Source organism: Thunnus maccoyii, chromosome 7 (genome assembly GCF_910596095.1).
Source record: "Thunnus maccoyii chromosome 7, fThuMac1.1, whole genome shotgun sequence".
In the NCBI taxonomy this organism is placed as follows: domain Eukaryota; kingdom Metazoa; phylum Chordata; class Actinopteri; order Scombriformes; family Scombridae; genus Thunnus; species Thunnus maccoyii.
The window spans coordinates 14,804,281-14,831,876 of NC_056539.1; the positions used below are offsets into that span (position 1 = coordinate 14,804,281).

General features: G+C 40.3%; 5 protein-coding genes across 9 annotated transcripts; 4 read left to right on the forward strand and 1 right to left on the reverse strand.

Annotated features, from left to right (window-relative positions):
• Positions 1-2,356, forward strand: fh (fumarate hydratase). The gene has a single exon (XM_042416371.1). It carries the CDS (start codon positions 72-74, stop codon positions 1,569-1,571), a length of 1,500 nt encoding a protein of 499 aa, XP_042272305.1. The 5' UTR covers positions 1-71; the 3' UTR covers positions 1,572-2,356.
• A 148-nt stretch (positions 2,357-2,504) lies between these two features.
• On the reverse strand, positions 2,505-5,497 carry fam32a (family with sequence similarity 32 member A). The gene is made up of 4 exons (XM_042416373.1): positions 5,382-5,497; positions 3,985-4,129; positions 2,949-3,002; positions 2,505-2,747 (listed from the first exon to the last, which is right to left on the reverse strand). Exons 1-4 carry the CDS (start codon positions 5,453-5,455, stop codon positions 2,679-2,681), a joined length of 342 nt encoding a protein of 113 aa, XP_042272307.1. The 5' UTR covers positions 5,456-5,497; the 3' UTR covers positions 2,505-2,678.
• A 111-nt stretch (positions 5,498-5,608) lies between these two features.
• On the forward strand, positions 5,609-8,608 carry mrpl54 (mitochondrial ribosomal protein L54). The gene is made up of 3 exons (XM_042416372.1): positions 5,609-5,820; positions 6,988-7,144; positions 7,769-8,608. Exons 1-3 carry the CDS (start codon positions 5,703-5,705, stop codon positions 7,899-7,901), a joined length of 408 nt encoding a protein of 135 aa, XP_042272306.1. The 5' UTR covers positions 5,609-5,702; the 3' UTR covers positions 7,902-8,608.
• Positions 8,609-8,884: 276 nt separating this feature from the next.
• Positions 8,885-16,952, forward strand: malt2 (MALT paracaspase 2). 5 transcript variants are annotated; one of them, XM_042416365.1, is made up of 17 exons: positions 8,885-9,343; positions 9,779-9,956; positions 10,199-10,365; positions 10,916-11,046; positions 11,289-11,445; positions 11,533-11,720; positions 12,322-12,418; positions 12,645-12,695; positions 12,990-13,082; positions 13,205-13,408; positions 13,803-13,980; positions 14,087-14,161; positions 14,368-14,495; positions 15,241-15,390; positions 15,564-15,721; positions 15,932-16,069; positions 16,325-16,952. In XM_042416365.1, the coding sequence occupies exons 2-17, from the start codon at positions 9,820-9,822 to the stop codon at positions 16,553-16,555; spliced, it is 2,283 nt and encodes a 760-aa protein (XP_042272299.1). In that variant the 5' UTR covers positions 8,885-9,343; positions 9,779-9,819; the 3' UTR covers positions 16,556-16,952. The 5 variants fall into 5 exon arrangements, with proteins under 5 accessions (XP_042272299.1, XP_042272302.1, XP_042272301.1 ...); XM_042416368.1 differs by having other exon boundaries at positions 9,782-9,956; XM_042416367.1 differs by having other exon boundaries at positions 8,885-9,228.
• Positions 16,953-17,264: 312 nt separating this feature from the next.
• safb (scaffold attachment factor B) lies at positions 17,265-26,945 on the forward strand. The gene is made up of 21 exons (XM_042417478.1): positions 17,265-17,554; positions 17,873-17,963; positions 19,822-19,886; positions 20,003-20,212; positions 20,299-20,358; positions 20,465-20,504; positions 21,311-21,737; positions 22,106-22,149; positions 22,242-22,351; positions 22,466-22,615; positions 23,228-23,316; positions 23,536-23,585; positions 23,706-23,785; positions 23,969-24,111; positions 24,337-24,448; positions 24,674-24,870; positions 25,115-25,292; positions 25,399-25,481; positions 25,629-25,687; positions 25,881-25,935; positions 26,046-26,945. The coding sequence occupies exons 1-21, from the start codon at positions 17,402-17,404 to the stop codon at positions 26,161-26,163; spliced, it is 2,514 nt and encodes an 837-aa protein (XP_042273412.1). The 5' UTR covers positions 17,265-17,401; the 3' UTR covers positions 26,164-26,945.
• The last annotated feature ends 651 nt before the right edge of the window (positions 26,946-27,596 follow it).

The window sequence follows — 27,596 nt, forward strand, 5'->3', positions numbered from 1 at the left end:
CTACCCAATAACAGATTACAAACTGGAAGGCAGCGTTGACCTCCCCCCGAATTCACCTCTAATACGGAGCCATGTTTCGGTCTTTGAGACGCGTCCAGCAGTTTAACTGCAACCTCCTGACTTTGCAAAGAGTCAGCGTCAACTCTAAACTCCACATCTGCACGTCCAGAATGGCCAGCTCGGAGTTCAGGCTCGAAAGGGACACGTTTGGTGAGCTCAAGGTCCCGGCTGACAAGTACTACGGTGCCCAGACAGTCAGATCCACCATGAACTTCAAAATTGGGGGACCAACCGAGAGAATGCCGATCCAAGTCATCAAGGCCTTTGGGATCCTGAAGAAAGCGGCTGCTCAGGTTAACAAGGACTACGGCCTGGATCCAAAGATAGCAGATGCAATCTGTAAGGCTGCAGATGAGGTTTCAGCTGGCAAACTGGATGATCATTTCCCTCTGGTGGTGTGGCAGACTGGATCAGGAACTCAGACCAACATGAACGTCAATGAGGTGATCAGCAACAGAGCTATTGAGATCCTTGGAGGAAAACTAGGCTCCAAAGATCCTGTCCACCCTAATGACCACGTCAACAAGAGTCAGAGCTCCAATGACACTTTCCCCACTGCCATGCACATCGCTGCAGCCACAGAGGTCCACCAGGTCCTGCTGCCCGGCCTGCAGACTCTGCATGATGCTCTGGCGGCTAAGGCTGAAGAGTTTAAAGACATCATCAAGATTGGGCGCACACACACTCAGGATGCTGTCCCACTGTCACTCGGACAAGAGTTCAGCGGTTATGTCCAGCAGGTGAAGTACAGCATAGAGAGAGTGAAGGCGGCTATGCCCAGGGTGTATGAGCTGGCAGCAGGAGGCACAGCAGTAGGAACAGGACTCAACACCCGCATCGGCTTTGCTGAGAAGGTAGCCTCCACTGTTTCCTCTCTAACAGGTCTGCCGTTTGTGACAGCTCCAAACAAGTTTGAGGCTCTGGCAGCCCATGATGCCTTGGTAGAGCTGAGCGGGGCACTGAACACAGTGGCTGTCAGCATGATGAAGATCGCCAACGACATTCGATTCTTGGGGTCAGGACCCCGCTCCGGCCTGGGAGAGCTCATCTTACCAGAGAATGAACCAGGAAGCAGCATCATGCCCGGTAAGGTGAACCCCACCCAGTGCGAGGCCATGACCATGGTGGCAGCTCAGGTGATGGGAAACCATGTGGCAGTCACCATCGGAGGAAGCAACGGACACTTTGAACTCAACGTCTTCAAACCTATGATGGTCAAGAATGTGCTGAACTCTGCTAGGCTGCTCGGCGACGCATCCGTCTCCTTCACCAACAACTGTGTGGTGGGCATCCAGGCCAACCACGAGAGGATCAACAAGCTCATGAATGAATCCCTGATGCTGGTCACCGCGCTCAACCCACACATTGGTTATGACAAAGCAGCCACCATCGCCAAGACAGCACATAAGAAAGGCACGACCCTGAAGGCCATGGCTGTGGAGCTGGGATACCTGACCGAGGAGCAGTTCGACCAGTGGGTGAAGCCAAGTGACATGCTGGGGCCAAAGTGAACTCTGACAGCACAAGAAACACTACAAAACAAAGAAAGTGGGGAAACTTAGTATTTTCCAATTAAATCAAAGCTGTTGAACTGAATGAACAAAACTTGCTCTGAATCCCTCTCTTAATTGAATCCTTCTCTTAAACAAATTCATCTCTTAAATTAACATTTTGAGAATCCTTCGCAGTTGTTTGATGCAGACGTCTTACTGTCTGTGTTTTGCATATACTAGTATGTTTCACTTTTGAATAGGGATGAGGGGAAAAAATTGGTGCATTTTAGACCTGGGCAAAGTGGTATTTAGATTTTACAATTTAATTGGGTTTGCTTTGATGTATCACACTTGTTAATGTTGTTAATGCAGTAACTCACACATTTGGGGAGGGATTTCTGATCACACACCCAACAGATCCAACAGATTGACATTTGTTGATGCTATTTGACCCAGGTTAGTCACACATACCTCTGTAACTCTTACATAAAATTGTGTTTTTTCAGGTTTATTTATCTGTTGATAAAATAAGTTACACTTGTTGCTTAACATCAAAAGAATGGAGTTCCATCTTTTACTGTAGAAGTAGCATTTGTGTATTTGTACATCAACTCCTTGGTTTTCATATTTTAAAATGCTCTTCATTGTCATTCTGTTATTTTCTACCTTCAAGGCAGTTCAGATGTTCACATTGTGCCATCCCAAAAGGTGTCATGATGGATTACTGTAACATGTATGTTCTGGTTTACAGTATGTGTGCCATTTCCAGTTCAATGAAATGTGTTAATAAAAAAGCAACTATATACTGGTTTCAGACTTTTTTCTTCATAATTCATATTTACACACACTTTTAAATTTAAGAAATATTAGCTTATGTGATCTATGTATGGTCAAATTACCAGAAGGATTTATTCTGTAAGACTAAGAAAGAGACAAAGTAAAACAAATGTGTTGACTTAAAATCTTTAATGGATACAACTGAAATGACAGAAAAACAACAGATCACTGCCAATGAAACAAATTTTAATATATAAAACTAGCAATAAAAAATGTACAGTTCAAAAATGTGACCTGGCAGCTCTTGTATAAGTAGGAAATAAAACAACAAAGTGAACATTTTCTCCCTCATTTGGTCCAGCTGACTTTGGGAATATCATAATGCTCTGTCAGGGTGTCCAGATGGCGATTGAAGTCCTGCAAACAAACAAAATGATAGAAGGTTTGTTATTATTTGGTAATATGTCTCTGTTAATAAATACGAAAATATTTTAGCTGTAGTTTAGACATGGATTATACATGGATCACCTAAAATGATCTACTTGAATAAATGTGCTGTTACACAAGTTTGAATCAATAAGTTGGACTGAATGCTGTGCAAGGTCTGACAGGACTTGCCTCAACTCTGTGTTTGTGTGTCTTTGACGCTTTGTTCAAAATCCTCTCCATTTGCTGTTGAGAAAGAAAGAAGAAAATAAATGTGAAAAACTTGAAAGTACATTATTACTGTCAGTCTAGGCGCACAGTCAATGTAGACATACCCAAAACACCTGCAGAAATAAATCCCCATTCATACATACAGTACTATACAACAACTAAGTTATAGTCCAACACCCAAACCCACAAAATACTGAAAATATGTTTAAAAGTAAAACATACTGGATATGTATTATTTTCAAACATCTTAACATGTTTTTGGACAATTGGCATGTTGGTCTGCTTACCCATTACGTTAAGAAAACACACCACTATATGTTCATGTTGTGGTATGATAGTACTTTGGAAAAGATGAAAGTTCAGAGTAGCACAAAAGTTAATGATCCACTAACCACTTATTGATAATTCTGATGTTTCTGATCTCACTACTACGTAAATGCTGTTTGTGAACCCATAAGAGAAACATTTAATTCATCATATGACTGGAAAGTTCATTTTCCAAAAGTTCACTGCCCTGTTTGATTTTTATTTGTGTTTTAGTGTAAATACAACTTCAAGCTAATGTTTATCCTTTAGACAACTTCTCTATGAGCTTTGGCTATAGCTGCAAAATGACTTGTTTTTCACTGCATTATGCTTAAGTATGAATCCTTACACTAGTAAGGCATTTTGGCTGATACATTAAAAAAAAAAAAAACATATAGGTTAACAGCAGCCTCCCCAGCTTTTATTTATATATTTATATCACCTGTCTTTTGTGATAGTTGTGTTTTCTCTCACCTTCTACTTTTTGATTGTTATGCACCACAAAAACAAAGGCAAGTTCCCTGTCTGTGGAAATCTATGTGGCAATAAACCTGTTACTGATTCTGATTTTTGATGATGTAGTTGACAATAAAAGTAGGTACTTATTACTACTGTTACTAATTTTATCAGCCATGCCTGTCCCTCAAAACCTCGACCTGCAGCTCTGAAATGCTGTAGAACATCAACTCACTCTCTTCTCTTGCATCTTGTCAAAAGCCATTTGTGCAGGTGTCCTTTTGTCAACATATGCTTTCTTGGCTTTCACCTCCTCGTCATTTTGATTGGTCACAACCTGCTCCAAACGATGCTTACTCTCTTTATCCTTCTTCTTCTTCCTGAAAAGGGATATGCAACGAACAGTTAGTAGATCAATAGCGTGCCAGGCTATTCACAGGCAAGTAAAGAAAGAGAGCTGCAGCAGGGACAGTATAAAGAGACATTCAGACATTCAAACAAAAAGGTAGACAAGTTATTTTTACCTTTTGAAATACAATCACAATATCTTTATAGAGTAAATTATATTTACTCGTTCCTCTATTTTTTTTCCTTTAAATGCATTATACATTTCAAATACTCTAATTGTTTTCACAAATAGAATAAAGGTTTCACAAATCTGAAACTGTGTTTTGATGAGTCTCTGGAGTCTCCTTGGTAATCTAGTCCAGATTTGACAAATCGAAGTATGGTGGTTTTTGACCTGGATCTGGTCTAATGTGGTCTGGATAGGGAAATATCAGTGAAATTGCTTTTTTTGTGTTTTCACAAATAGAATAAATTGTTTCACAAATCTGAAACTATGTTTTAATGAGTGTCTGGAGTACCCTTGTTAATATAGTCCAGATTTGACAGGACTAAGTATACTGATTTTGGATCTTGTTTTTAGGTCTGAGAGGAGAAATGTCAGCGAAATCGCCCTTTTTTCAGTTTTCATAGGAAAAATAAAGGTTTCACAAGTCTGAAAGTGGGTTTAAACAACAATTTTTCACAAGTGTAAATGGTGCAAAAACGGGGAATCAGCCACTAAATACCATTATTTATGTTTCCCTTAACTTTCCCCTCAGAATCTCCTGCTTAATAGCTGTGCTAAGTTACTACCTATACCTACGTACTAATACGTTGTACAATTTATTTAGTATTTATTTTATTAATTAAATATTATCTTTGACATGTTTATATTATGCATGTCGAAATTAGCTTGACATTTTAAGATCACGTGTATCTTCTGTCTGTAGCCCCTTTTGTAACTGTTTTTGTGTAACTTGGCTGGCTAACGTTAACGTCTATTAGCTGATGTTTTCTGGCCTCATCTTTACCACTCCATATGTTACCGTGCAGGTTGTTCTGGTCTCAGATGGGAAAATTGGGTTTTCTACTGTATATTGCTGTTTCAGTAATGGATTTACCTAAATATTCCGTCAGCTTATCTCAGATAACGTTAGCGTACCACTATGTTTTCTATTAGCAAACAGGCTAACATTGGCCTCGCACCCCGGCGATTCTGTACTCTGCGGCTGCCCATTTAATTTATTTTTAACACGTAAACGCACTGTATCTGACTAAAATACAATAAAATGTCAGACGACTTACTTTTTTGCAGCTGAAGAGGCTCCTACACCCTTAAATTTCAGGGCACTCTTCTGGGCAGTGGCGTACTCCGACATTTTCGAGAAGCCTTTAACGTCTTCTTCTCCTTTGTTTTTACACCACCAGGCGCCGGTGGATCAGTGCTGCCACCTGCCGGACTGAGAGGAAGCGACACAAGCACGATAGTGTGTCTTCCAGGCCAGAGAGAGGCGGTATAGATTATTTTTCAGAGTTAAACATTAAGGCAGAAAACGGAAGTTGAAGAAACTATGAATGTCAAACTGTAGCATGGTGAGCAGCACTGTGAGGTAACCTACAGTAAAAATGTCGGGGTATAGTTTATTTAGGATAGCATTGTCAACACAATGCAACGCTGCAGCATTACTCTGCAGGACGAACATGTTAAACAGACTGCAGATATGCGGATATGCGAAAAAAGTGGGTGAGTAAAGAGGACATCTATCTTCTCTATTCAGAATCAGAATCATCTTTATTAGCCAAAAATGTTTACACATACAAGGAGTTTGACTCCAGTTTAGTGGCTATCATGTACTTACACAAAATAACAACACAACAATCGTCTGAAACATACACAAGGAATGACTTTATACTGGTGAAACATGTTTCTGTGAACTGTAAACAGGACACAAATAGTACAAAGAAGTGAAGAGTGCTGAGATAAATATTAAATGGTAAAAAAAAAAAAAGACATTTTACTTAATAAAAATGCAGTAGATGGTTATATCCCTCAGTGTCCTTTAGTGCCAGTTTTATTTTGGGTAAGGTAATGAAACAGTTTAGTAGATCTAGGCAATATGAACAAAATCAAATATCACAATATTTTTGATCTAATACCTCGATATTGACATTGTGACAGGATTGTAGGGATCACTATTGGCGCTTTCACAAAATATTTACACAGTGAGATTTTTGATAAATAATCATCAGTAATGTGGATATAATGACTGTGGATAAAGACAAATAATAAAACAGCTAGAACAGTCTGGTAAGTTCAGAAAATTACATCACTTTACTGAAATGCAGCCTTTAAAAGCAGGAAAAGACAACACTTATCACAATATTACAATATCCAAAATCTAAGATGATATCTACTCTCATGTCACGATATCAATATAATATCGATATGTTGCCCAGCCCTACAGTTTAGCTTACTCCACTCTATGGGATTTAGAATGGAAAGTAAATGGTGGCTAATTGCTGTTGCGGTGTAGCAATACGTATTTGTCTTGTTTATACTTTCACTGGGCACTTTATTAGGAACACCTGAGTAATCTAATACTCAATTATCACCTTTCTGACAAACTGAAAATGTATACGCTTCGTAAAGGTAGAGAGCTGTTGTATTGGATTGCATTAGATTGCACAGGTGTTCCTAATAAAGTGCTTTATCTGTGAGTGTGTGTCCCTTCACAGTTCTTCCACCCACCTTAATCACCTGTATATGAATATGCCATGCAATCATGTGTTATAATCAACAAAATGTCAGATGCTTGCTCTTTTTTCTCTCAGTAAGTCAATAAGCCAGTCTCAACACATCATTATACTGGTGTTAATATCACATCACAAATCTCTTTCCCCTGTCATCCAGCGGCTAAAGGTAAAGGTAAAGGCATGGTGAAAGAGGAGCTGAAAGGTCCAGAGGTGTGTAAAGACCCTGTCAGACTTACATCTTATGCAGTGGGGGTCAACATCTTCAAGCAAGGAGAAGACCCCAAACTAAAGCCCCCTGAGGAGTATCCAGAGTGGTGAGGACACATATTTCTTTCTTTCCTGCCTCTGTTTTCCATTGCCTCTGATAATGGTTACTTGATGTGTAATGTTTTTGTTTTTGTCAAATTTAATTTCTTCCTTTTAAACATTTATTTGTTGAGAAAACACTTTTAGCTAGTTCAAAATTAACAAGTAAAGGGTTATAAATTTGCCATGCCGGGGTGGAAATTGGTACACATATTTTACCCATATAAAGATTGCATACTTTACATTAACATTTATTTAATTGAATCCATCCATAATTTTTTAGTCATCATATGCAGCCTTTCACTATTACTATTGCTCTCTCCACCAAGACAAAGTGAATGCAGTTCAAGGGTGAAGTTTCAGTAGTTGATAGGCATTCCTGGAAATCATGCATCATACAGAAACAGATACAGAAGGAGGTTGAGGGAAACAGGTATACTAGTTGATTGATGATAAATACAGTCAAAGACAGGTGGAAAGAAGAGCAGACACATTTTACTTGAGACTGTGTGAGATAATTGGGAGGCTTTGGTGTAATTATGTCCACCCTTTGTAACTATGATTTTACTCTGGAGGAAAAAGGGCATGTCATTTGCATTCACTGATCCTCTCTGCTTTTATCATTCACTCAGGTTGTTCCAGTTGAACCTGGGAAAACCCAAAGACCTGCACGACATGGAGTCGGACACCTGGGAGTACTGGAAGCGTCTGAGGAAGGGAAACATTTGGCGTTACAACAAACTACACAAAGGGAAGAAGTTTTAGGCCTTCACTGGACTTCCTGTACACTGGTTTGCTTCAGACTCATGTGGACTGAATTACCTGACATTGGTTTATGTTCAGAGCCCGTGTCAACTTCCTGATCGAAACACTGTCAGAGAGAGTCACCTCTTTCCTACTTACCACATAGAAGGGCGGTTATTTGAAATTATGCAGCATATACAGTGGTATCCCTGTGTTGGCCCTCTGGTGACAAGTTGAAACCTTAAAGGAAGATTGTTTCTGAATTAGACTGTAGTAAGGCCTAAATATGAGACCACCAGAATCCTCAGAAAGGTTGATTAAAACTGAAAACAGTAGTTGAGAAAATAGTCTTTCCACATTGTCCATTTAATAGCTCATGTATCACACAATCTTTCTCAGGAGATGGACCTTTCCTGCTCGTCATGGAATTTGATATCTTCAAATTTCAAAGATCATGTGAAACAGTTGAAAGCACGAGAACAGCGACTAAATGCACCATGTGGAGAGATTGTTTTGCCAACTTCAGAGAGTTAGTTGTACTGGATTTGTTGCAGGGCTTCTGCATTGGATTGAATTAATTTGTACATGTATTCATGGTTTTATTTGTGTTTGTCCATATCTGAAGACAAATTGCTTGTCGTTGATATTTCCACAAATCATCTTCACTGTTTGTTTTTTGTTGTTTTTGCAAACTTATTATGAATAAATGTTAATAAATATCCTTCAAATGTTGCCTTTTATTATTGCAGATTGCCCCATAGCTTTAAGTCAAGTCAATTTTATTTATATAGTGCCAAACCACAACAAAAGGGCACATCTCGCGGCACTTTTAACATAGCAGGTCTCGACTGTACTCTTTAATTTACCGAGACAAAACATTCCCCCATGAGCAAGCACTTGACAGCGCCAAGAAAAACTCCCTTTAACTGGAAGAAACCTGGAGCAGAACCGGGCACTTGGTGGGCGACCATCTGCCTTGACTGGTGGGGTTGAGAGAGAAACGCAGAGAAGCACAGCAACAACAACAACAATAATAGAAATATTGATTAACTACTTTAATCAACATTATGTTTAATTCTTTTGGTGCCATTTCTAAAAAGGCAAGAGTTTATATAAGCTGTAATTGATGGATTGATGAGTTGGTTAATGTACCACTCTTTACAAATCGGTTATAAGCCATTAAGGAAAACTTTTGGGTTGCCAGGATGCAAATTGAACAGTTGTTGCAGTGATTATTGGCTTCAGCGTGGTAACTATGACAACGTTTCATGCAAATGACCGAGCCTACCGGGGATGGCAGAAATGAGGAACCGAAATGAGAAGCAAATCAACAGGGGAACAAAATCATGTAAGACTGGGAGACCGGTGGGGTATAAAATGCGTCAAACATCTCTTTTTATAGAACAGGCACTCTCTCCTCTTTCCCTACCGCTGAGATCCATCTAACTAAAGCTCTGCGCTCGGTAAGTTTTCCTCTTCACGCCTTCAGATAAAACAATATGTTCATGGCGGAAGCGGCGGGCCACAGCGCAGTTTATTAATCTACGTCGTGGTTTGGTCTGCTGCTGAATACACCTCATCGTTTCATTTTCTTTCCTCGCTGACAGTCGCCCAGGTGGATTTATTTCCTCAATAGGATTTGGTGACCTGTTACAGGTCGGATTTTCCTCCGCGATACGCATTTTCGTAGAGTTGACCACGGGAAAACCCGATCGAGGCTGCGTTTACAACCTGTAGTTTTGTGTGGGAGACTTCATTCAACAACCAAACCGCTGTAGTATATCATTACTGTCAGTGACACCCAGAGAACTTCACAGGGCTCACGGCGTGCCTGGGGCTGATGATTATGGTGGTGCAGATTTAAAGCGCACAAAGTTTCAGTTTCTCTGTTTGTGCAGTAGGTTTTCTCAGGAGTAAGTAAGTGGTGGCACATGTGAAGATGGAAGAGTGGAAAATGAGCATCGGTACTCTGAACGACGAGGTCCTCAACAGGCTGGCAAAGTTGTTGGACAACTCCACCTGCGGATGGAGACAGCTGGCCAATGCGGTGTCTGAGCAACCCAAATTCCGCTGCAGGTGAGGCATTAAAGGCATCACACAAAGCCATGTACAAAGCTTTTTCATAGTTTCTTTTACACTCTAATCCTGTATTACATGGATTGTCTTTGATGTATGAAATGAACAGCCAAGCCCCCCTTTCTAATGTCTGATGTCTAAATAATACATCTCTGTACAGTAAGTGTTGTTGGCCCTCCCCAACTTTGGGCCCCTTGATCTGGCATCTCCTTTACTAACACCATTGAACTCACTCCCTGCAGTGAAAGTGAGCTGACCAGCTGCTCACTCCAGGTGCTGAGTGCTGCTGGCAGCCCAGGACGGACCCTCTTGGCTCGGCTGGCCGATCGTTCTTGCTCCCTGGACTTCCTGCTCTACTGCCTGAGGAAGATGGACCACCAGGAAGCCATGCAGCTCCTCACAACAGCTGGTAAAAACCTCTTGAATTCCAAAAAAACCCCTATGCTTTGCTCATCTTTGGTGTGAAATGGTAGACGTACATTTCTGTAATAACTGAGATTATTGTAATGTTGGTAGAGACAGTAGGAGACTTCAAGCCCTTGATTTAAGCCATATTCTGCTTTTCAAAATGGCAAAGACTGTTGAATTAAATTTGGTCGTAATGTCAAATGTGTGTATTTGTGTGTGTTAATGTGGCAGTGTGTCCTGATCAGAGCTTCTGTCTACACTGAGGCACTGTGAATAGACATCTCTCACTTTGTGACACTATAAAAGCACAGGTGTAATTAATACATTACTGTAATGATGCCTCTGTTACATTTAGCTGTCACAGCAAGTTATAAAGATAAGCCAGCATGTACGGTAGCGTTGTGTCTGTAGACTCCTTTTACAAGTTAGTGCTTGTTATCCCTGGCTAGAACTCAATGACTCAGATACCGGTGCTCTGAGGGAGAGTATCTTTCTGTCTGTGAATATGAATTTTTACGTTGTGTATGTGTGTGTGTGTGTGTGTATTGTAGTGGCAGAGCTGATCCGGATCACAGTGCAGCCTCAGTCCCAGAAGTCCATAATGGGGGGCAGGGTGGTATTGAGCTGCAGAGCCTCTGGCCCCCCTGGACTCAGCTACCAGTGGTTCAGAGGCAAAGATGAGGTCAGTCCAACATTTTAAGATCATAAAAAGTATCTTGAGGTCAAACTCTGAGGTGTGAGGATTGCACTGTGTTTGTTATACTGGGAAAGTAACACGGGACTGGTCAGTTTTAAATCAGTTCACAAGTTAAATGTAAGCTATTTGTTAAAAGAAGACACAAAAGGCAAATCCAGAGAGGATAATCAGTTATCAAGTGTCATTGATAAATTGTCAGTTAATCTGTGATTATTTCTTTGTTTTAGATTTTGGATGAGACTGGAAGTACACCAGAGCTGGTTCTGTGTCCTTTGACCCCGATGCACCAGGGTCATTATATCTGTAGGGTCAACCATGGAGAAAACTGCATCTTCTCCCAGTGGGCTCATGTTGTCTTGGTTCACTCAGCAGGCTCTAGTCCAGGTACGACACTCTACCTCCTCTCCTCTCCTCTCCTCTCCTCTCCTCTCCTCTCTTCTCGTGATGTGTTGGTAAATCCTGTAATCTCAGGCTGCAGCAGCAGCCTCTTTCCAGGGTCAGTGAGTGGGCTGCATATCATCTATCACCCTCAGTCCCGATCAGTGTCTGAGGGCGACACACTGATCCTGGAGTGCAATGCAGAGGCCAACCCTCCAGCCCAGTACGCGTGGTACCACAACATGGTTCCCATGCCACAACATAGGACACGTTCACTCAAAGTAAGTGTATTCACAGAGTCTTACGAGTGAACTCCTATGTATCACAATGATTTTATAAAACCTTTTTGAATTATAACTCATAAGAGGTGGAAGAGAATTACAACCAAGGCAAGAAATATGAAACCTATATAAAGCACTATAGTCATAAAAGAGATGTCAAAAACAAAAATAAAATGTCATCACATAAAAAGCAGGTCAATTTACATGTAACATTTAAAAAGGGATTTCATCAGCTTGAGCTTAAAGTCGTGGTTGTAGTTGTATTTTGGAAACCAGCTTTGACGCTTACATCAGTGTTAAGATGATCAAATCAGGGTGATGTCATTTTATCCTGTATAAGATCAAGGGGAACAAAAGTTTGGTTGATGGGTCACCAACTGAGTCACCCATTAACAATGACACTGACACTGATTAAAATGTTCCAAACATTACAACTAAGTTATTTTTTCTTATGTTATGTGTATATGAGCTATATTACATGCAGCTATGTCTAGACTTTTAAACCAAAATACAGTTGATGGGTAATTCTCCCATTTGGTATATTGATATCAATACGCTGTGTGTTGCTGATGTTGTATGTGTATTCTTGTTTTCTCTTCAGATCCCATGTGTGACCACAGCAGACAGAGGACAGTACAAATGTAAGATATTTAATTTGTATCACGAGGCGTGGAGTGACCCAGCAACAATCACCATTGGTGAGACCCAGAGGCATTATTTCTATTTTCTATATTCAGAATTCAAATGTATAATTGAGAAAATTCAAAGAGGTCTTAAAATGCAATAATTTTATCAATATCAAGCAAAGACCATTTTACTTAGAAGGAACTTGTAGACTGATGTGAAGTGTGACACATTCGTAGAATCACACATGAGCAAAAGTGCAATACTGTGCAGTGAATACTGTAACTTCCTGTTTTGCAGGCCCCAGTTCCATCACTGATGCCTCCTGGGTAGAAGTTGATCGTGGTTTAGGTGTTCTTTATTTTTTGATAGAATAGGAGGAGGGGATAGAGGAACTATAGATTTTAGTTCCTCTGACTTTTTCCTCATCATTGCATCACACCTTAATTCTTGTTTTTCACGTAAACTTACTTTGTATGTGTCAAAGCAGTTAATCTGAAAACTGAAAGTAGAAACTAATGTGTATGTGTGGTTACCAATTAAATGAAAATGAAAATGAATTATTAAACAAAGAATCTGATGTAAGAGCAAGCTGCATGGGAATATTTTGGTTTTTTTTTAATGTTTCTGTATTGATGTTGTCAGACTCACAGGAATTCCGCAGGTCAACCTTTGGACCAGGAATACATCCGCTACAAGAGATAGCCAATCCACCGCCATTAGCCAAGCAATTCTATGGTGACTATCGTGCAAACAAATAGTCACAATACAGTATCTGTAGATCAAAATATACACTGCAAATAGAGACATTACATGATTTTAAAAATATATTTCTTGTTGTCTTATCTTTCCCTCCACAGCAACAGACAAAGTTGCTCTCCTGATTGGCAACTTGAACTACCTCTACCACACTCAGCTGTGCGCTCCCATGGCTGATGTGCATGAGTTGACCAACCTCCTCAGACAAATGGACTTCAAGGTGGTTTCCCTGCTTGACCTCAACTGGCAGGAAATGCACAGTGCTGTTACAGAGTTTCTGTTGCTGCTTGACAAGGGAGTCTACGGTTCGTCTCTTGGCCATATGGACAATATGTTTAACAAATCTGTTTTGTCTGTGGCTGTTCTTTTAAAGACTGCTTAAGCTATAAACTACAGTAACCCTACATAATACTATATTAAAGGGGATATAATATTTATGTTCATGCTTTATGCTTAATTAGTAGTCAGCAAATAGAGCATTAAAGTTTTGCTACCATAACGAAAACGAGTTACTTACTTACTTTGCAGAATATAAATCCACTTTTTTCATTTAACGACATAAATCTAATTAACTTTACCTAAAAGTGAACACACTTTTTTTTATAGCAGACCATTTACGAACAGCATTAAGAATCTGACCAAGTGTTCATGCAACACTTCTTCAAAATTTGATGCACTTTCTTTGTCCTCCTTCCACAGGCTTGCTATACTTTGCTGGTCATGGTTATGAGAACTATGGCAACAGTTTCATGGTTCCCATCGATGCACCAGCCTCCTACACATCAGAGCACTGTTTGTGTGTACAGAATATACTTACCAGGATGCAGGAGAAAGAGACTGGACTCAACGTGTTCCTGCTTGACATGTGCCGCAAAAGGTATGAATGTTTTTTGTAGGTTTTTTTCTTTGGGATGAATTTGACCTACTATTGAGATTATATCATATGTTGTGCATACTTCTGCTTTAAATGTTTTCTGTTTTAGGAACTTAAACGATGACATCATTGTCCAACCGGGGCTGCTGAAGGTGACAGCAAATATAGTGTTTGGATACGCCACGTAAGTTGCTGATCCTTCGACACATTAGTTTTTCAAACTATGTTGGTTTCAGCTGTTATCTTTATTCACATACTGCGCTTTTGGCTTTGAATGAGTTGAGCGTTTGAGACAAGAGTAATATGTAATACATGTATAAATGACTGTATGCGTGAATCGTCCTGCTTTTGGCTTAAACGTGTCGCTCATGTGTAGCCGCTTGTGTTTAGATGCGTTGACGCAGAAGCTTATGAAGTGAAGAGGGAGGACGTATCCAACGGCATCTTCATAAGCTTTCTCAAACGGCGAGTTTGTGACGATGAGAAGGTCACAGTCATGCTAGACAGAGTGGCTGAAGGTATGTAAAGTGCACATGTTAACTATGAGGTTTCCATTGTAGTCCTCTAACAGATTTGCACCAACTGTATGAAGCTGTTTTGTATGTAGGTTGTGATTATGCTTGACGTTACAATGGCATGTTTAAGAAGATTCTATAAATCAGAAGTCATGAGGTCAGATTACTCTGTGTTCACATGTGGCCTGAAAGTGTACTAAAGATTTAAAATGTCTACATAAAAACAAATCAAATTAAGAAATACATTGAAATAACAGCTGTAATAATACTTAAATAACCTGACTTACCACTGTGGTATTATCCTTTGTAGTATGAAATATTTCAGTCTTAGAGTTCCAGGGCCATAATTATTTTGCATCATGGCTCACTGGCATTGTTTATTGGCACACCTAGATGGAATGGAGCCAATGTTATTGTTATTAGTGATTGTAGCAATAAATAAACACAGTTCTATGTGCCCTCCGGTGCATTATTACAGTGAAAACATGTTCCTCAACCAGATAAGAGGCTTCAAAACACTCAAAATGTTTTCAGTTCTAATGCTGATTCACAAAGGGCAAAAAATTGCTACTGTACTGCTCTCTGTTGGTCGACGAGTTTGAGCGTGTTGCAGATCTGGCCACATACCACCCAGTAACATTACACCACTGACAGCTGATGGAGCACACCTGCTTAGACAACTCTGTGTAACTCTTAAACAGCACTAATTAATGCATATTGTAAATTAAAAGTTTTTTACTCTTACCAGACATGGGACGTTGTCAGATCACTCGAGGGAGGCAGGCTCTGGAGCTACGCAGTAATCTATCTGAACGACGTTCCCTCACTGACCAGATTCAGACCTCTGACTGTTCTGCAGCCTATTCAGCTCGCAACCTGCAGTGGGCTGTTGCTCATGGTACTCCTTTGACAAATATTAACTTAAATGATTAAATATAGCTAGAGTTATGCTCATTTAAAATACACAGTGATATTATTTTACAGGCACAGATTAAGCTTTGTTTTAGTAACAATATTCCTTCAATAAGAGAGAAAAATTAACAAACTGTAATCAAATGTATTTCTTCATAGTCCTGCCTAAGAGCCATTACCTGCAGTTTGACTGTGGAGTGAAGGTTCAGCTCGGGTTTGCTGCAGAGTTCTCCAACATCATGGTCATCTACACTCGCATACTTGACAAGCCTGATGACATTGTTTCCTGCTCTGCTCAGCTTACTGATTTCCCTGTGGTAGGTATATTACATTATGTAGATTTGAGATTTTAAAGACACACACATACATGGTGTATAATAAGTCATCATGCTTGTGACCCTGGAAGTAAAACACTTGTATATTTCCATCCTTCAGTGTTACTCAATATACTATATTTTAAGCAGGGATTAATTTGTACTCACTTTTACTTTTACTTTACACTGTATGTTATGTCATGTTACTGGCAGGATGTGGATATTGACCTGAAGAAGAGTAATCAGGAGACTCTGCTTGAAGCAGGCAGTTTATTATTGATCAAGGAAAATCTTCCTTCACCGGAGGTCCCGAGTCTCTACACACGGATCCGAGGCCTGCAGAGACTCAGGGTCAGACATTTGTCATTGTTTTCATAATTACTTTTCCTATTTCTGTCCTAGGAGAAACCTGATAAATGTTTATGTACTGTATGGAGTCAACGTAGTAATATTTGGCACAGTCAGGAATAAGGCTTAAACCCCAATTATGACTAGTCAAAGTTTATGTTGAAATATATTGTAAGTCTACAATTAAGAGTAGAAATTAACTGTTATATTTTCCTCTTAAGCTAAAAAAACATATTCTGCTCTTCACTGTCTTCATAGAGGGAGCTCACATTCACCGTCTGTCTTCATTACACTTATTCCAACATGGATGAGGAAGTAGTGGAAAGACAACCAGTTACAGTTGGAAAACCACTAGTCTCCAAACTCAACCTCCACGAACCACGACCGCCTCGCGCCTGCCCCACCGTTTCATCCTTCAGCCTCGACTCCTTCAGTGTTCCTGAGTGCTCCTCCTTTGCTGAGGCCTTTACCTCCGTTGGTTCAGCCTAAAAGATATGGTCATGTTATGCACAAACAGGCAGGAATCTGCCAGTGCTGATGAATGTAGTGACAAATACAATTTCCATTTCCTACTAAGTATGAAGAAACCTATGATTTGACCACACTTTGGTGATGAAACAGTACAAATGATAGTGAAAAGATGGGAAAGAAAGCTTGTGAATTTGTCATTTCAGTACATTTGACACAGGACTCAGGTTTGTGGTCAATTTAACTGTTGTCCTTGTCTTACAGGTATCTATGCATTAAGTTTTTGTAATGTTTTATAAACATTTTTACAATAATGTAATGCATTATAATGCAATGCAAAATATAATACAATGCAGATCAAGTCTGATATGTGAGTTGTTTGCAAGAGGGAAGAAATAAAACAATCTTTGAAGATTAATTGTATAAAACCTTGTATGCCTTCAGCTTTTATAACTTTTAATACATATGTGAGCATATCTCTTGTTTCCCGTTTTAACAAAGAATGTGTGTTTGCTATATATATATATATATATATATATATATATATATATATATATATATATATATATATATGTGTGTGTGTGTGTGTGTGTGTGTGTGTGCGTGTGTGTGTGTGTGTGTGTGTGTGCGTATACACACATACATATATACATATGTATGTATAGTCTTGTATAAATGAATGCTGCTCTCCATTGCTGGTCTCTGCACTATAATTGCATTGCGGCTGCGCACTGACGTCAACTGGCTACGGCCTCCATTTTGCAGTAGTTTTGCAAGCTAGCTGCTCCCTTTCGCGGTGCAGCATTAGTAAATAACGTGCTTAAAGGGATTATTTCAAGCTGCAGATATATTGTTACGGACAAAACAATGGCTGACCCATCAACAGAGATGGAGGTTCCGGAGGGCGGAGAGATTCGCAAACTGTCGGAACTGAGAGTTATCGATCTGAAGGCCGAGCTGAAGAGACGAAACCTGGACACCACTGGCGTCAAGAGCGTGCTGTCGGAGCGTTTGAAAAAGGTCTTGTGAAACAACTACTCACTGAATTTGATTAGTATAAGGTTTCCCTAATCATGTTAGAAGGCTGCATTTTGCATATTCTGGCTGTGCAAATGAACCCTCTCAGCCAAACGTTACATTAACGTTGCATTGACGTTGATTTACGAGGCCCGTTGACACGAACTGCTAGCTTACGTTTGCGCCAAACAGCTAAATGTTTACATATGCATAGTTTTTTACATATTTTGGTGTTGGTTGTTATTTTGAACTTGTCCTGAATTGCACGTTACAGTCAATGTAAATGTATGATTGTGTTTTTGCTCCACTCTTTGTAAACAGGCAATCGAAGAAGATGGTGGAAATCCTGATGAGATTGTTGTTGCACCGGAGGCAACCCCGAAGAAAGCTACACCTAAACGGGCCGCCAAAGGTACATTTTGGACAAGACGGGTGTTGAGTGGACACCATGTTGTAACGTTACTGTAACTGTCTGTTGTGTCGCCTGTGTCCCTTTCGTTTCTGTTTCAACGAAACTACACTGATGAGTCCTCTGCTTGCTAGATGTCACCCGATACTCGGATCTCGTGGTGTTTCATGCTTGTGCGCGATCACATGAACACCATGGATGTATAATAAGACCTGGATACGACGCTGTCCGTTTTATCCAGTTTTTCCCAGCGACCACTTGCGGTATTGCAGTGAAAAATCACCCTGCTGCCCAAAATACATTTTCCCCATAAATCACCATTATATAAGAGAGGTGACGTCTACAAAATTGTTGACAGGAAACCTCGAACTGCAAACAAGGTCAATTACTTCTCTTTCTATTATGAATTTTTTATCCATGAAAGTTTTATATTTGTAAAACCTTCCCCGGACCAAGAAAAGCCCTTTAAAAAGTTAGTTTGAAACCAATAATACATGAATTGCATACTGTTTACTGGGAAATATTAAAGTATGCTAGCACTTGACTCTACGCAGGTGTAAATATCCCGCAATATAATGCAGTCATCACGACAACAACATAATAGACAACGGCGGACAGGAACCAAGGCAGCTCTGGTGTAATGTCAGTAACGCTTCAGGAAGTGACGTGATAATTACAGCTCACTGCGTCTGAAAAGATACATACAACTGTTTATTCACATGTTGAATGATAGTACACATATTGTGTATGTAGTGCACAGTATGCGATTTCGGACGCAATGTAAGGGCTGAGCGGGGATTCACAGGCCGGGCTAGCAGGAGAAACACTACTGCACAGACTCAGTGGGCCACATACTGCACAAGTAAACCAGGAAACTATAAACTTTTTTAGCTCATGCGCCAGGCAGCCAATTCTTATTGGACTGAATAGGCGTCATCTGGTATCCAGATCTCATAATACAACTATGATGAACATGCAGGCTTGTGATTAGAAATAACAAAATATTTCAGTGTTTGCGGGCATTATATTCACTTACCAATTAAATTACTATGTAATGTTGAGTAGCTGCCAGTCTACAGATGTGCACTGAGTTGCCACTTTACAAGAAGCAGCTTGTTAAAAGTAAAGCAGTATAACACAACAGACATGTCTGTGTGAAGGTAATAATGCCCTGCAACAAACTCCACATTACTGAGTCTTATCATGTCAAATTTAGTCAGACTGTAAGGCAGGTGTCCTGTAAAGACGATGGTCAATTTAGAGGTTATAGTAGGTATTAAATTGTATTATGGAGTACAATGTGATGTACCTAAACGTGAAAACCTTTATAGCAAAGTATCCATCCAAATGTAACACAAATTGTAACATAATTTCCGTACAATCAGCAAAAGAAAATGCAAATTATAGCGTGTTCTTCATCGACTGCCGTTAAACAGTCTGTGGTGCTAAATCTCCAGTCCAGTGCTGTTAAACCTCAACAGAAAAAGAGGGGAAATTGAAATGGTGCCTGTCAAACCTCAGACGTGGAGTGGAAGCTTGAGTGACGTTTCATTCACATGTTTTTCATGTGTGTCATGATTTATGCCCCATTTCTGGTTCCGTTGTACTTTGTTGCATTTTCTTTTTCTTCTTTTACACCAACTTTTCCACCTCCACCAGGGGTAAAAACTTTTTTTTTTCCCTTAAATTTCAGGTGTTTCCACTCAAGTTATTTTTTAACTGCAAATTAATAAATGTGCATAAAAACAGATGGATCAAAACACACTTTGACAGTCACAGAACATTTTGATCTGCATTCATGTAGGACTTGTGATACACTCAATGACTTGGTCTTAACTAAAACATACTCTCTGTTCTTTAGATACAAGGCAAGACAATGATGAACCAGAGGACAGCACTATCGAGGACGATTCCCGCGATGGCCATGTGAGTTTGAAACGTTGATTTATTTTCATATTTAACTACTGCTCTGACACGATGCTTTTGCTCTGGGTGTTACTGTTATATTTTTTTAAAAACACCTTTCTTCTCTTCTTTACCAGGAGGAACTTCAGGATGAACATGAGAACATGCAGGAAATGGACATCCTTGACATGAACATCCTGGATGAGACGGAGAACGACAATGGAATACCAGCTGAGGACGATGACGACGACGAAGCTGAGAATTTTCACAGCGAGGAAGAAGCAGCGATGAACGAAGAACACGACAACAGGGCTTCCGAGTCGGAAGATGAAGCAGGAGGTCCAGAGGTGAGAAACTAGACTAGAAACTTATCTGCAAATTTTTATCTTTTAAACCGGCAAGTTTTAATGTTATTTGTATGTATTTTTATCAGATGAAGGGGTCCGAGATGGTAGATAAAGATGAATATATGATGAACTCATCAATCAATATGGTGTGTTCCCTCACAAATACTTCTCATATGTAAATCTTGTGAAACAATCATAGAAGTAAATGTCACAAACTGTTTTATTTATAAAGACATCATCTTTTTGTTTCAGGCTCAGGATCCAGAAGCAGATGACATGAGAGAAGAAACAGGTACTGTAGAGAAAGAGTTAGAAGAAGGTGTAGGTATCTTTTATAGTGTTGAGCTTGGAATGCAAACACTTTGTTTAGTTTCAAAACCAGGAAGAGAGACTGGAAGCCCAAAGGAAATTGCTGGCTTTGTGTTGAAATTTGGTTAACCATAATTCATAATTTCAGTGTTAAGATAAGTGAAGTTATCAGTGATGTTGCAGTACTGAAACAGCAGTGGTTAACAATTTGACGCACACTGACAGCAATTGAATATCAAGGTCAGGGAGGTGTGAGCTGTTGCAGGTGATTGCAGTGTTTCTAGGTTGCCACTTGAAGACCAAGACAACGAAGATGCATCAAGATTCATCAGCAACCACAACTTTTTAAAGACACTGACTCAGAAATAATCTGTATATGAAACTTCTGGACTTGAGCTTGAAGTTCTGGTCAATACAAATGGACACTGGAAAAGTTAAAGGCTGAAAGAAGACGGACTGCAGCGAGCCTCTACTGCCGCATTGCTGTTCTTGTGGCTCTCTTCAGCACTGAACTCTTTGTCTGCTTTGGATCAGGTGAACAGAGTGAAGTGGTTCAACTTGAGAAATGAGCAAAAGTGTGTCCCTCTAGTTGCTTGGCTGTCCTCCAGCTTTTGGGTTCTTTTCCAGTCTCTCATTAGGGTCTACTTCATCGTTTTAATACCTAGTTCTAAGAGCACAGGCCAGTGGTCATGACGTTCCTAATCCAGGCCTTGCCAGTTCCTCGTTAACCATTGCTGTGTTTCAGAAGTGATTAAACTCTGTGCCATTCTATTCCTGTTAAATCCGTAGAAAATGACAAAGTAGCCGGGTCTTGTTTATCTGAGCCGCTTAACGAAGATCACCACCAGAGCCACGAGACGAGCCCTGAAGAAGAGCAAGCCGCAACCGCCGGAGGGGAAGACAATGTGTCCGACACTGGTGCCAAAAGCGACAAGGCCGCCTCTGGAGATGTGGAGAGCGACAAGGATGTCTCAGAGACTGACACCAAAGAGGTTGGGGACGCACAGAACGTCCCAGAAGAGACACTTGACACTGAAAAGAAAAGCTCGCAGGCTGTTAGTGTAAGCGAACAGGGCACCGGGGGCGAAACTGTTGATTCAGAAATGGGGTCTATGAAGGGTGAGGAGGATGAGAAGACAGAAGAGAAAGCTGCTGCGGATTCAGCCTCCACAGTGAAAGAGTCCTCTTCTGTAGAGGGCGATGATCAGAAAAAGAGGTTTGTTGCTTTCTGTCTACTAGAAACCAAAATGGCTATCTCTGTTGCATTGGCTCCTTTGTGCTAGCAAAATTTGGATGCTCTTTTGGAGGTAAAAAAACGTTGTTTGCATTTGTCTGTTTCCATTTCTCATCACTTACACTCACCTATCCCACTTTATTACCCATTGACAATGTAATGTATCGGAATTGTCATAGGGTATAGCTCCATTTATTCACTGTTAAATCACTGCACTATGGTACGCGATGGGTGGATCACTGTCAGTTTTGTATTATACCATAAAACACATACATATATAGATCAATATGAGGAGAGATCCCAGACGTCCTGACTGTTGTATGTTTATGGCTTTTTTTCTTTGTCTCTAGTTCTGAGGAAAAAGATGGCAAGACCGAGTCAAAAGATGAAAAGGGTGAGTTTATTAAGTGATTTCTTTCCTGCTGTGGTGTTTGTTTCAAACTCCGTGGATAAATGCTCATTAATTTATTGCGTGTTTGGGCGTAGCCGCTGGAAGTGGTGCTGCAGCAAGCAGTAGCAGGAATCTGTGGGTCAGTGGTCTCTCCTCCACTACAAGAGCGACTGATCTGAAGACCCTCTTCAGCAAATATGGCAAGGTTAGTAGCTTAAACAGACTTAGAATTTAAAGAACATTTAAATCTGATCCAAAAAAGTACTATTGATCGGAGTTATTTTCATCTCTTCCACTCCTTGTCCACCTTTACCTGCAGGTTGTTGGAGCTAAGGTGGTGACCAATGCTAAGAGTCCCGGTGCTCGCTGCTATGGCTTTGTCACCATGTCCTCCACAGAGGAGGCCACCAAGTGTATCAGCCACCTTCACAGGACTGAGCTGCATGGCAGGATGATCTCTGTGGAGCGGGTAAGTGTTAAGGGAACTTCTTAGCTGTTAGTGCGCACAGTCTTCCAGTAATTAGTCTCACCCAGATAAACGCCTTATGGATCTCAGTGAATCTTCATTTCATCATTTGTGCACAGAACTCTTATTTCCTGTTATTTAAATTAACCACCTCTGTGTGCATTTTGAGTTCTGTTCAGTGTAATGGAAATGTTATGACTAACTCGATGGATACAATCTTAATTACACTGATATGCAGTCCTAATTAGAAACCCATATAGCAAAGAAAAAAGTCACTAGGCACGCCATATGGCACATGCCCATTAAGTTTTGTAATGTCAGCTACATGTAAGCATTTTATTTAGGCTCTAAGGCAGCCTACCTACGAGTTATTTAACGTGTAGCAGACTGGGGAATGTGTTGTCTATTACGAACCATCTGCTATTGTTTTAGATAAAAGGAGGAGGAGGTTTTTTTTAATTAACTGCACTTAAATGACAGAAATAACTTCCATTGGAAAACACAAATCTCACACCTACAAAAGAGGTGATGGTGATCACTTTCATAGTCTGATATGAACAGTGTGAAATTGGAGCTCTTGTGAATAAATCATTTCAATCTGTTTATATGTCGTAGGCTAAAAACGAACCTGCGGGAAAGAAGCCAGCAGACAAGAATGACACCAAGAAGTCTGGCAGCGACAGGAGACACTCCACTGACTCAAAGTAAGATTCCCTACAAGCTGCCACATGTTTGACTAAAGTCTTTATTAAAAATGACCCAACAGTGTTTTCAGTCAAGTGGACCCTTGAGTATCGAGGGCTCATATATTTTCAGCATGGCTTGCAGATTTAACACTTACAGCCCACTTTTACAGGAGGAAAAAACCAGTCATGAAACTGTTTATACATAGATCTCTTATGTCACGTTGATGTCTTTTGCAGATCTGATGGAAAGGATGAGAAGTCTGAGGGAGAAGGAAAAGATGGCAAAGGTGAGAAAAGTTGGACTATTTCCAGCTTTTATGTATCAAGTGAACACTGGAAAATCTCTCACCTCTGTAAAACATTTACTTATATTCTTGACAATATCAATAATGTATTTGTTTTAACAGGGCGTAACGAGAGGACTGTAGTTATGGACAAGTCCAAGGGAGAGCCCGTCATCAGCGTCAAAACCAAAAGCAAGGAACGAGTAAGTCAACATGCATATATTGAAATAGGTAAACAAACTGCTTTTGTAATATAAGATATGTAACAACTGAACAGAGACATGTTTCTGTGCGTTACTCATTTCAGTATACCCACAACTTGTTTGTGTCTGTTTGGTGTTGTCGGTAATGTTTCTACTGTTTCTTTCCTTCTTTCCTTTCTCCAGAGCACAAAGAGTCGGGACCGCAAGTCACCCAGTAAGGAGAAGAAAGACATCCTGTCATTTGACCAGATCAAAGAGCAGAGGGAGAGAGAGAGGCAGAGACAACGGGAAAGGGAGATCAGAGAGGTGGAGAGACGCAGATACACGTAAGGATCATGCAAGAATTATCTGGAAACTCCGATCTCAACCCAACATAATAAGATTTAATGCAACATAACTGAAATGAATGTCGGTTTTTTACTTAGTTTTGGATTATTATCTTGTGGATGTTCATGGGAAATGGACACTATCAACCTACTGTCTTATCTATCTTCAAAAACAGTGAATTCAGTCAGTCACTAATTGGAAGTTTTTGCTGTTTTTTCTTCCAGTGACCGCGACCGTGATCGTGACAACCGTCCAGACCGTGAGCGCGAGAGAATCCGTCTGTTCAGGGAGAGAGAGGAGCGGAAACACTTGCTCAGGAAGAGAGACTGGCTGGAGGTACGGTCAAATCACTTATTTCTGTCAAGTGATTTCTCTGACACACTCTGCATATCCATCTGTGTTTCTGCCCACATTCTTGGAACACTTTCTCTGGTGCAAATCGCAGTCTGCTGAATACATATCTTGTTTTTATGTTTTATGTCATTTCTTGTTGTCAACCCTACTTTCTTACAAGCTGTATGTTAATAATCATAATTAACCCATGAACGGTTTCATTCACAGGCTGAGAAGCAGCGCCTCGATGCAGACCGCTTGGAGCGTCAGTTCCTGGAGCGGGAAAGGGTGCGTATAGAATATGAGAGGCGGCGCGAGCAGGAGAGGATCCTGAGAGAGCGTGAGGAACTGCGACGACAGCAAGAGCAGCTACGCTATGAACAGGAGCGACGTCCCATAAAAAGGCCTTATGACTTAGACGGCAGGTAAATGATAACAAAAGATGCACTAAGAGACGCTGAACAGGATGATACAGAATGGATTTATTTCATAGCAGAGGTTCATTTCAGTAGGCTTCTTGATATTTTTGAGTGCTAGCATTAACATTTAACAACATTAAGGGTGAGCATTTCAGTGCATCTGTTTGTCCTGTAGATTGTATATCAACTAGATGCAGCTCATTGGATGAACTTCATTCTGGATGTTGTTGCTCGCTCTTTTTTTTTTTAGGAAAGATGACTGGCCTGATAAGCGCATGGCCATGGATGACCGATATGGCCGTTCAGACTTCGGTCGACAGGAACGTTACCAGGACTTTGACCACAGGGACCGGGGACGTTACCAAGACGACATGTTGATGGACAGGCGAGACAACGCTCGAGGCATTGGCGCAGACAGAGATGGCCAGGTAAGAGATGTGATGAAACCTGTGAATGTTTGCAGTGCAGATTTGATGCAACGGCACAGGAACACAGTGTGGGAGTTTTAACTGTCTGTGTTGTCTTTTCTTGCAGCATTTTTCTGACAGGTCAGACAGACACGGCAGAGATGGCCGAGACTCGTGGGCTGGAGGCTACGACAAGCGCATCAACCCCAGGTGAGCATCACTCTGAGCTTGAACTAGCATCAGTTCAAGCTAAATAAAAAACCTAAGTAGAGTCCAGTACCAAATCTTTTTGCTGAAGGGGGGAGAAATGTGAAAAATACTTATTTGATTTCTTTTCTTTTCTTTTTTTTTTTTTAGGGAAGGAGGTCGAGACTGGGACTCTGGCCGGAAGATGGATGGAGACAGAGCATGGCAAAGTACGAACACTTGTGCTTTATAGTGAAATTACTTAACTGCTAGCTGCAGATGCCACAAATATAACAGCAGGCTCAAAGAAAATTGTGTAATGTGTTCTGAAGCTACATATAGTTGGTATCCTGTTTAACGGTAACATGTAGAGCTATGACTATTGCTCTTTGGTGTGTCTGATGTTTTGCTCCTCCGTTCTAGGTAGAGACGGTGCTATACCAGGCCAGAGCCACATAGCACGTGGAGGAATGGCAGGGTGAGCTGGATTTAAGTTTGATTTTTGATTTAATCCCTCTTAAAGAGCATGCCACTGTAATTGTTGTAACGGTGTCACTCATTATGTGTTTTTGTGTTTTCTGTCACCAGCCGTGGAGGTTACATGAACACAGGAACATCTCAGTCTCTCTCCGGAGCTCTTAACAGACAGAACCAGCTGATGCAGGGCGGCGGGCTGCAAGGTGGAGCCTTTGGTCGACGCTACTGATGTTTCTGTCTATAGACAACACTGGGACTGTTTGAGGAGGTCACATCAGGAAGGGTGTGACCATCTTGTTTTGTACAAAAAAAACAAATCTTATCAGGAATTCTTTTTTCGCACAATTCCTATCCATTTTTGCAATTCTTATGGAGACCCTTGTTTTCCTGGTCACTTCTCCTTTTTTGTGATATAGTGATCACCTGTCTTGTGTTTCTCACTCAGTCCTACCTGCCTTGCCTGTATAACACGACTGTCTGCTTACAAGAATGTGTTGTATATGCGGGCTGACCTGTGATGGAGTCACATCAGAGCTTTGTGCTGTAATTTCAAATGTTTTATAGACACCTGGATGGACCTAACCTCACCAGTCTCCTTGCTGTATCCCAGTCTGTGTCTGAACATTTTGGAAGTTCTCCACTCTGTAATGTATGTAAGCCCCTCGTTGGCCAGTCAGATGTTCGACGGAGCAGAGATCTTTCATCTGCTTCTTGTAATTAATTTGTTATGAGTTTCAGGCTACTTTTTTGACGTTATTCTCTTGGAAACACGGATGGTTGGTGAAATTTCCCTGCCGAAGGAAAGGTTTTTAAATTAAATGTTACATTCTGATAACCCATGCTTGTAAGACCTTTTTTTAGTATTTCAAACCAAACTCTTTTGTACATAGTAGTGCTTTGATTTGTGTGAATGTTAGATTATGGTAAATGCGCCAGGAATCTGTTGACTAAGATCTTGTAACTCAAATGTGTTTTTAGGTTTGTTCATAAAATGGTTTTATTTTGTCCTCATGTTGACACTGTTTGGTTTCTTTGAATGCCAGTTCAGTTCAGCAGCAGAGAAAACCAGCTGCTCTATTGGTCTCTATTGGAGCTTAATTTGTAAAATACACAAAAAAAATTTCCTTCAACAAATAAAACATTTTTCATCTTTTTGCAGTGGTGCAACTGAATCAAAATTTCCCTTGTTCCATTTTTAAAACACATTTTCTGAAGTCAATTTAAGAGTGTAACATCGTGTATTTATTAGAATTCATACAACAAAATTACAGTACATGAGGTGGCATAATATTATAACAGCCATTAGTTTTGCTTCCTATTGTACCACAATTTCTTGTAAAGAAATGTTATAGTTTAAATATTCTTGGATCATGCACTAAGCCAGGCCCTTTGTCTCAGTGTTGGTGATCTAACTTTGCATTACCAGTTCGGTTACCTGAACGTTTTTTGCTTATTAGTTCAAACTGTGTTAGAGTCCAGATTTAGTAGTGAACACTGCACAATTGACATTTTGTTTGTGCTCTGCAAACAAATGGTTAAAGATCCCCTCCAGACATGTTTGAAGATGTATTTAAAATACTCTACTTTGAATAATAATTTTTGTTTTTCCACAAAAGAAGTTAAATGATTGAAATGATGATGATGAAAATGTTTAAATCCTTA

Bases quoted from the DNA above. Each gene is read 5' to 3' on its own strand.
- fh (XM_042416371.1), top strand. From the start codon at position 72: ATGTTTCGGTCTTTGAGACGCGTCCAGCAGTTTAACTGCAACCTCCTG.
- fam32a (XM_042416373.1), bottom strand. From the start codon at position 5,455: ATGTCGGAGTACGCCACTGCCCAGAAGAGTGCCCTGAAATTTAAGGGT. The intron at 4,130-5,381 runs GTAAGTCGTCTG...ATCCCTTTTCAG, and splicing joins GCCTCTTCAGCTGCAAAAAA to GAAGAAGAAGAAGGATAAAG. The intron at 2,748-2,948 runs GCAAGTCCTGTC...GTTTGTTTGCAG, and splicing joins CACACAAACACAGAGTTGAG to GACTTCAATCGCCATCTGGA.
- mrpl54 (XM_042416372.1), top strand. From the start codon at position 5,703: ATGTCGGGGTATAGTTTATTTAGGATAGCATTGTCAACACAATGCAAC. The intron at 5,821-6,987 runs GTGAGTAAAGAG...CCTGTCATCCAG, and splicing joins CGGATATGCGAAAAAAGTGG to CGGCTAAAGGTAAAGGTAAA. The intron at 7,145-7,768 runs GTGAGGACACAT...TCATTCACTCAG, and splicing joins CCTGAGGAGTATCCAGAGTG to GTTGTTCCAGTTGAACCTGG.
- malt2 (XM_042416365.1), top strand. From the start codon at position 9,820: ATGGAAGAGTGGAAAATGAGCATCGGTACTCTGAACGACGAGGTCCTC. The intron at 13,981-14,086 runs GTATGAATGTTT...TTTCTGTTTTAG, and splicing joins CTTGACATGTGCCGCAAAAG to GAACTTAAACGATGACATCA. The intron at 15,391-15,563 runs GTACTCCTTTGA...ATTTCTTCATAG, and splicing joins GCAGTGGGCTGTTGCTCATG to TCCTGCCTAAGAGCCATTAC.
- safb (XM_042417478.1), top strand. From the start codon at position 17,402: ATGGCTGACCCATCAACAGAGATGGAGGTTCCGGAGGGCGGAGAGATT. The intron at 17,555-17,872 runs GTCTTGTGAAAC...CTTTGTAAACAG, and splicing joins TGTCGGAGCGTTTGAAAAAG to GCAATCGAAGAAGATGGTGG. The intron at 23,586-23,705 runs GTGAGAAAAGTT...TTGTTTTAACAG, and splicing joins AGAAGGAAAAGATGGCAAAG to GGCGTAACGAGAGGACTGTA.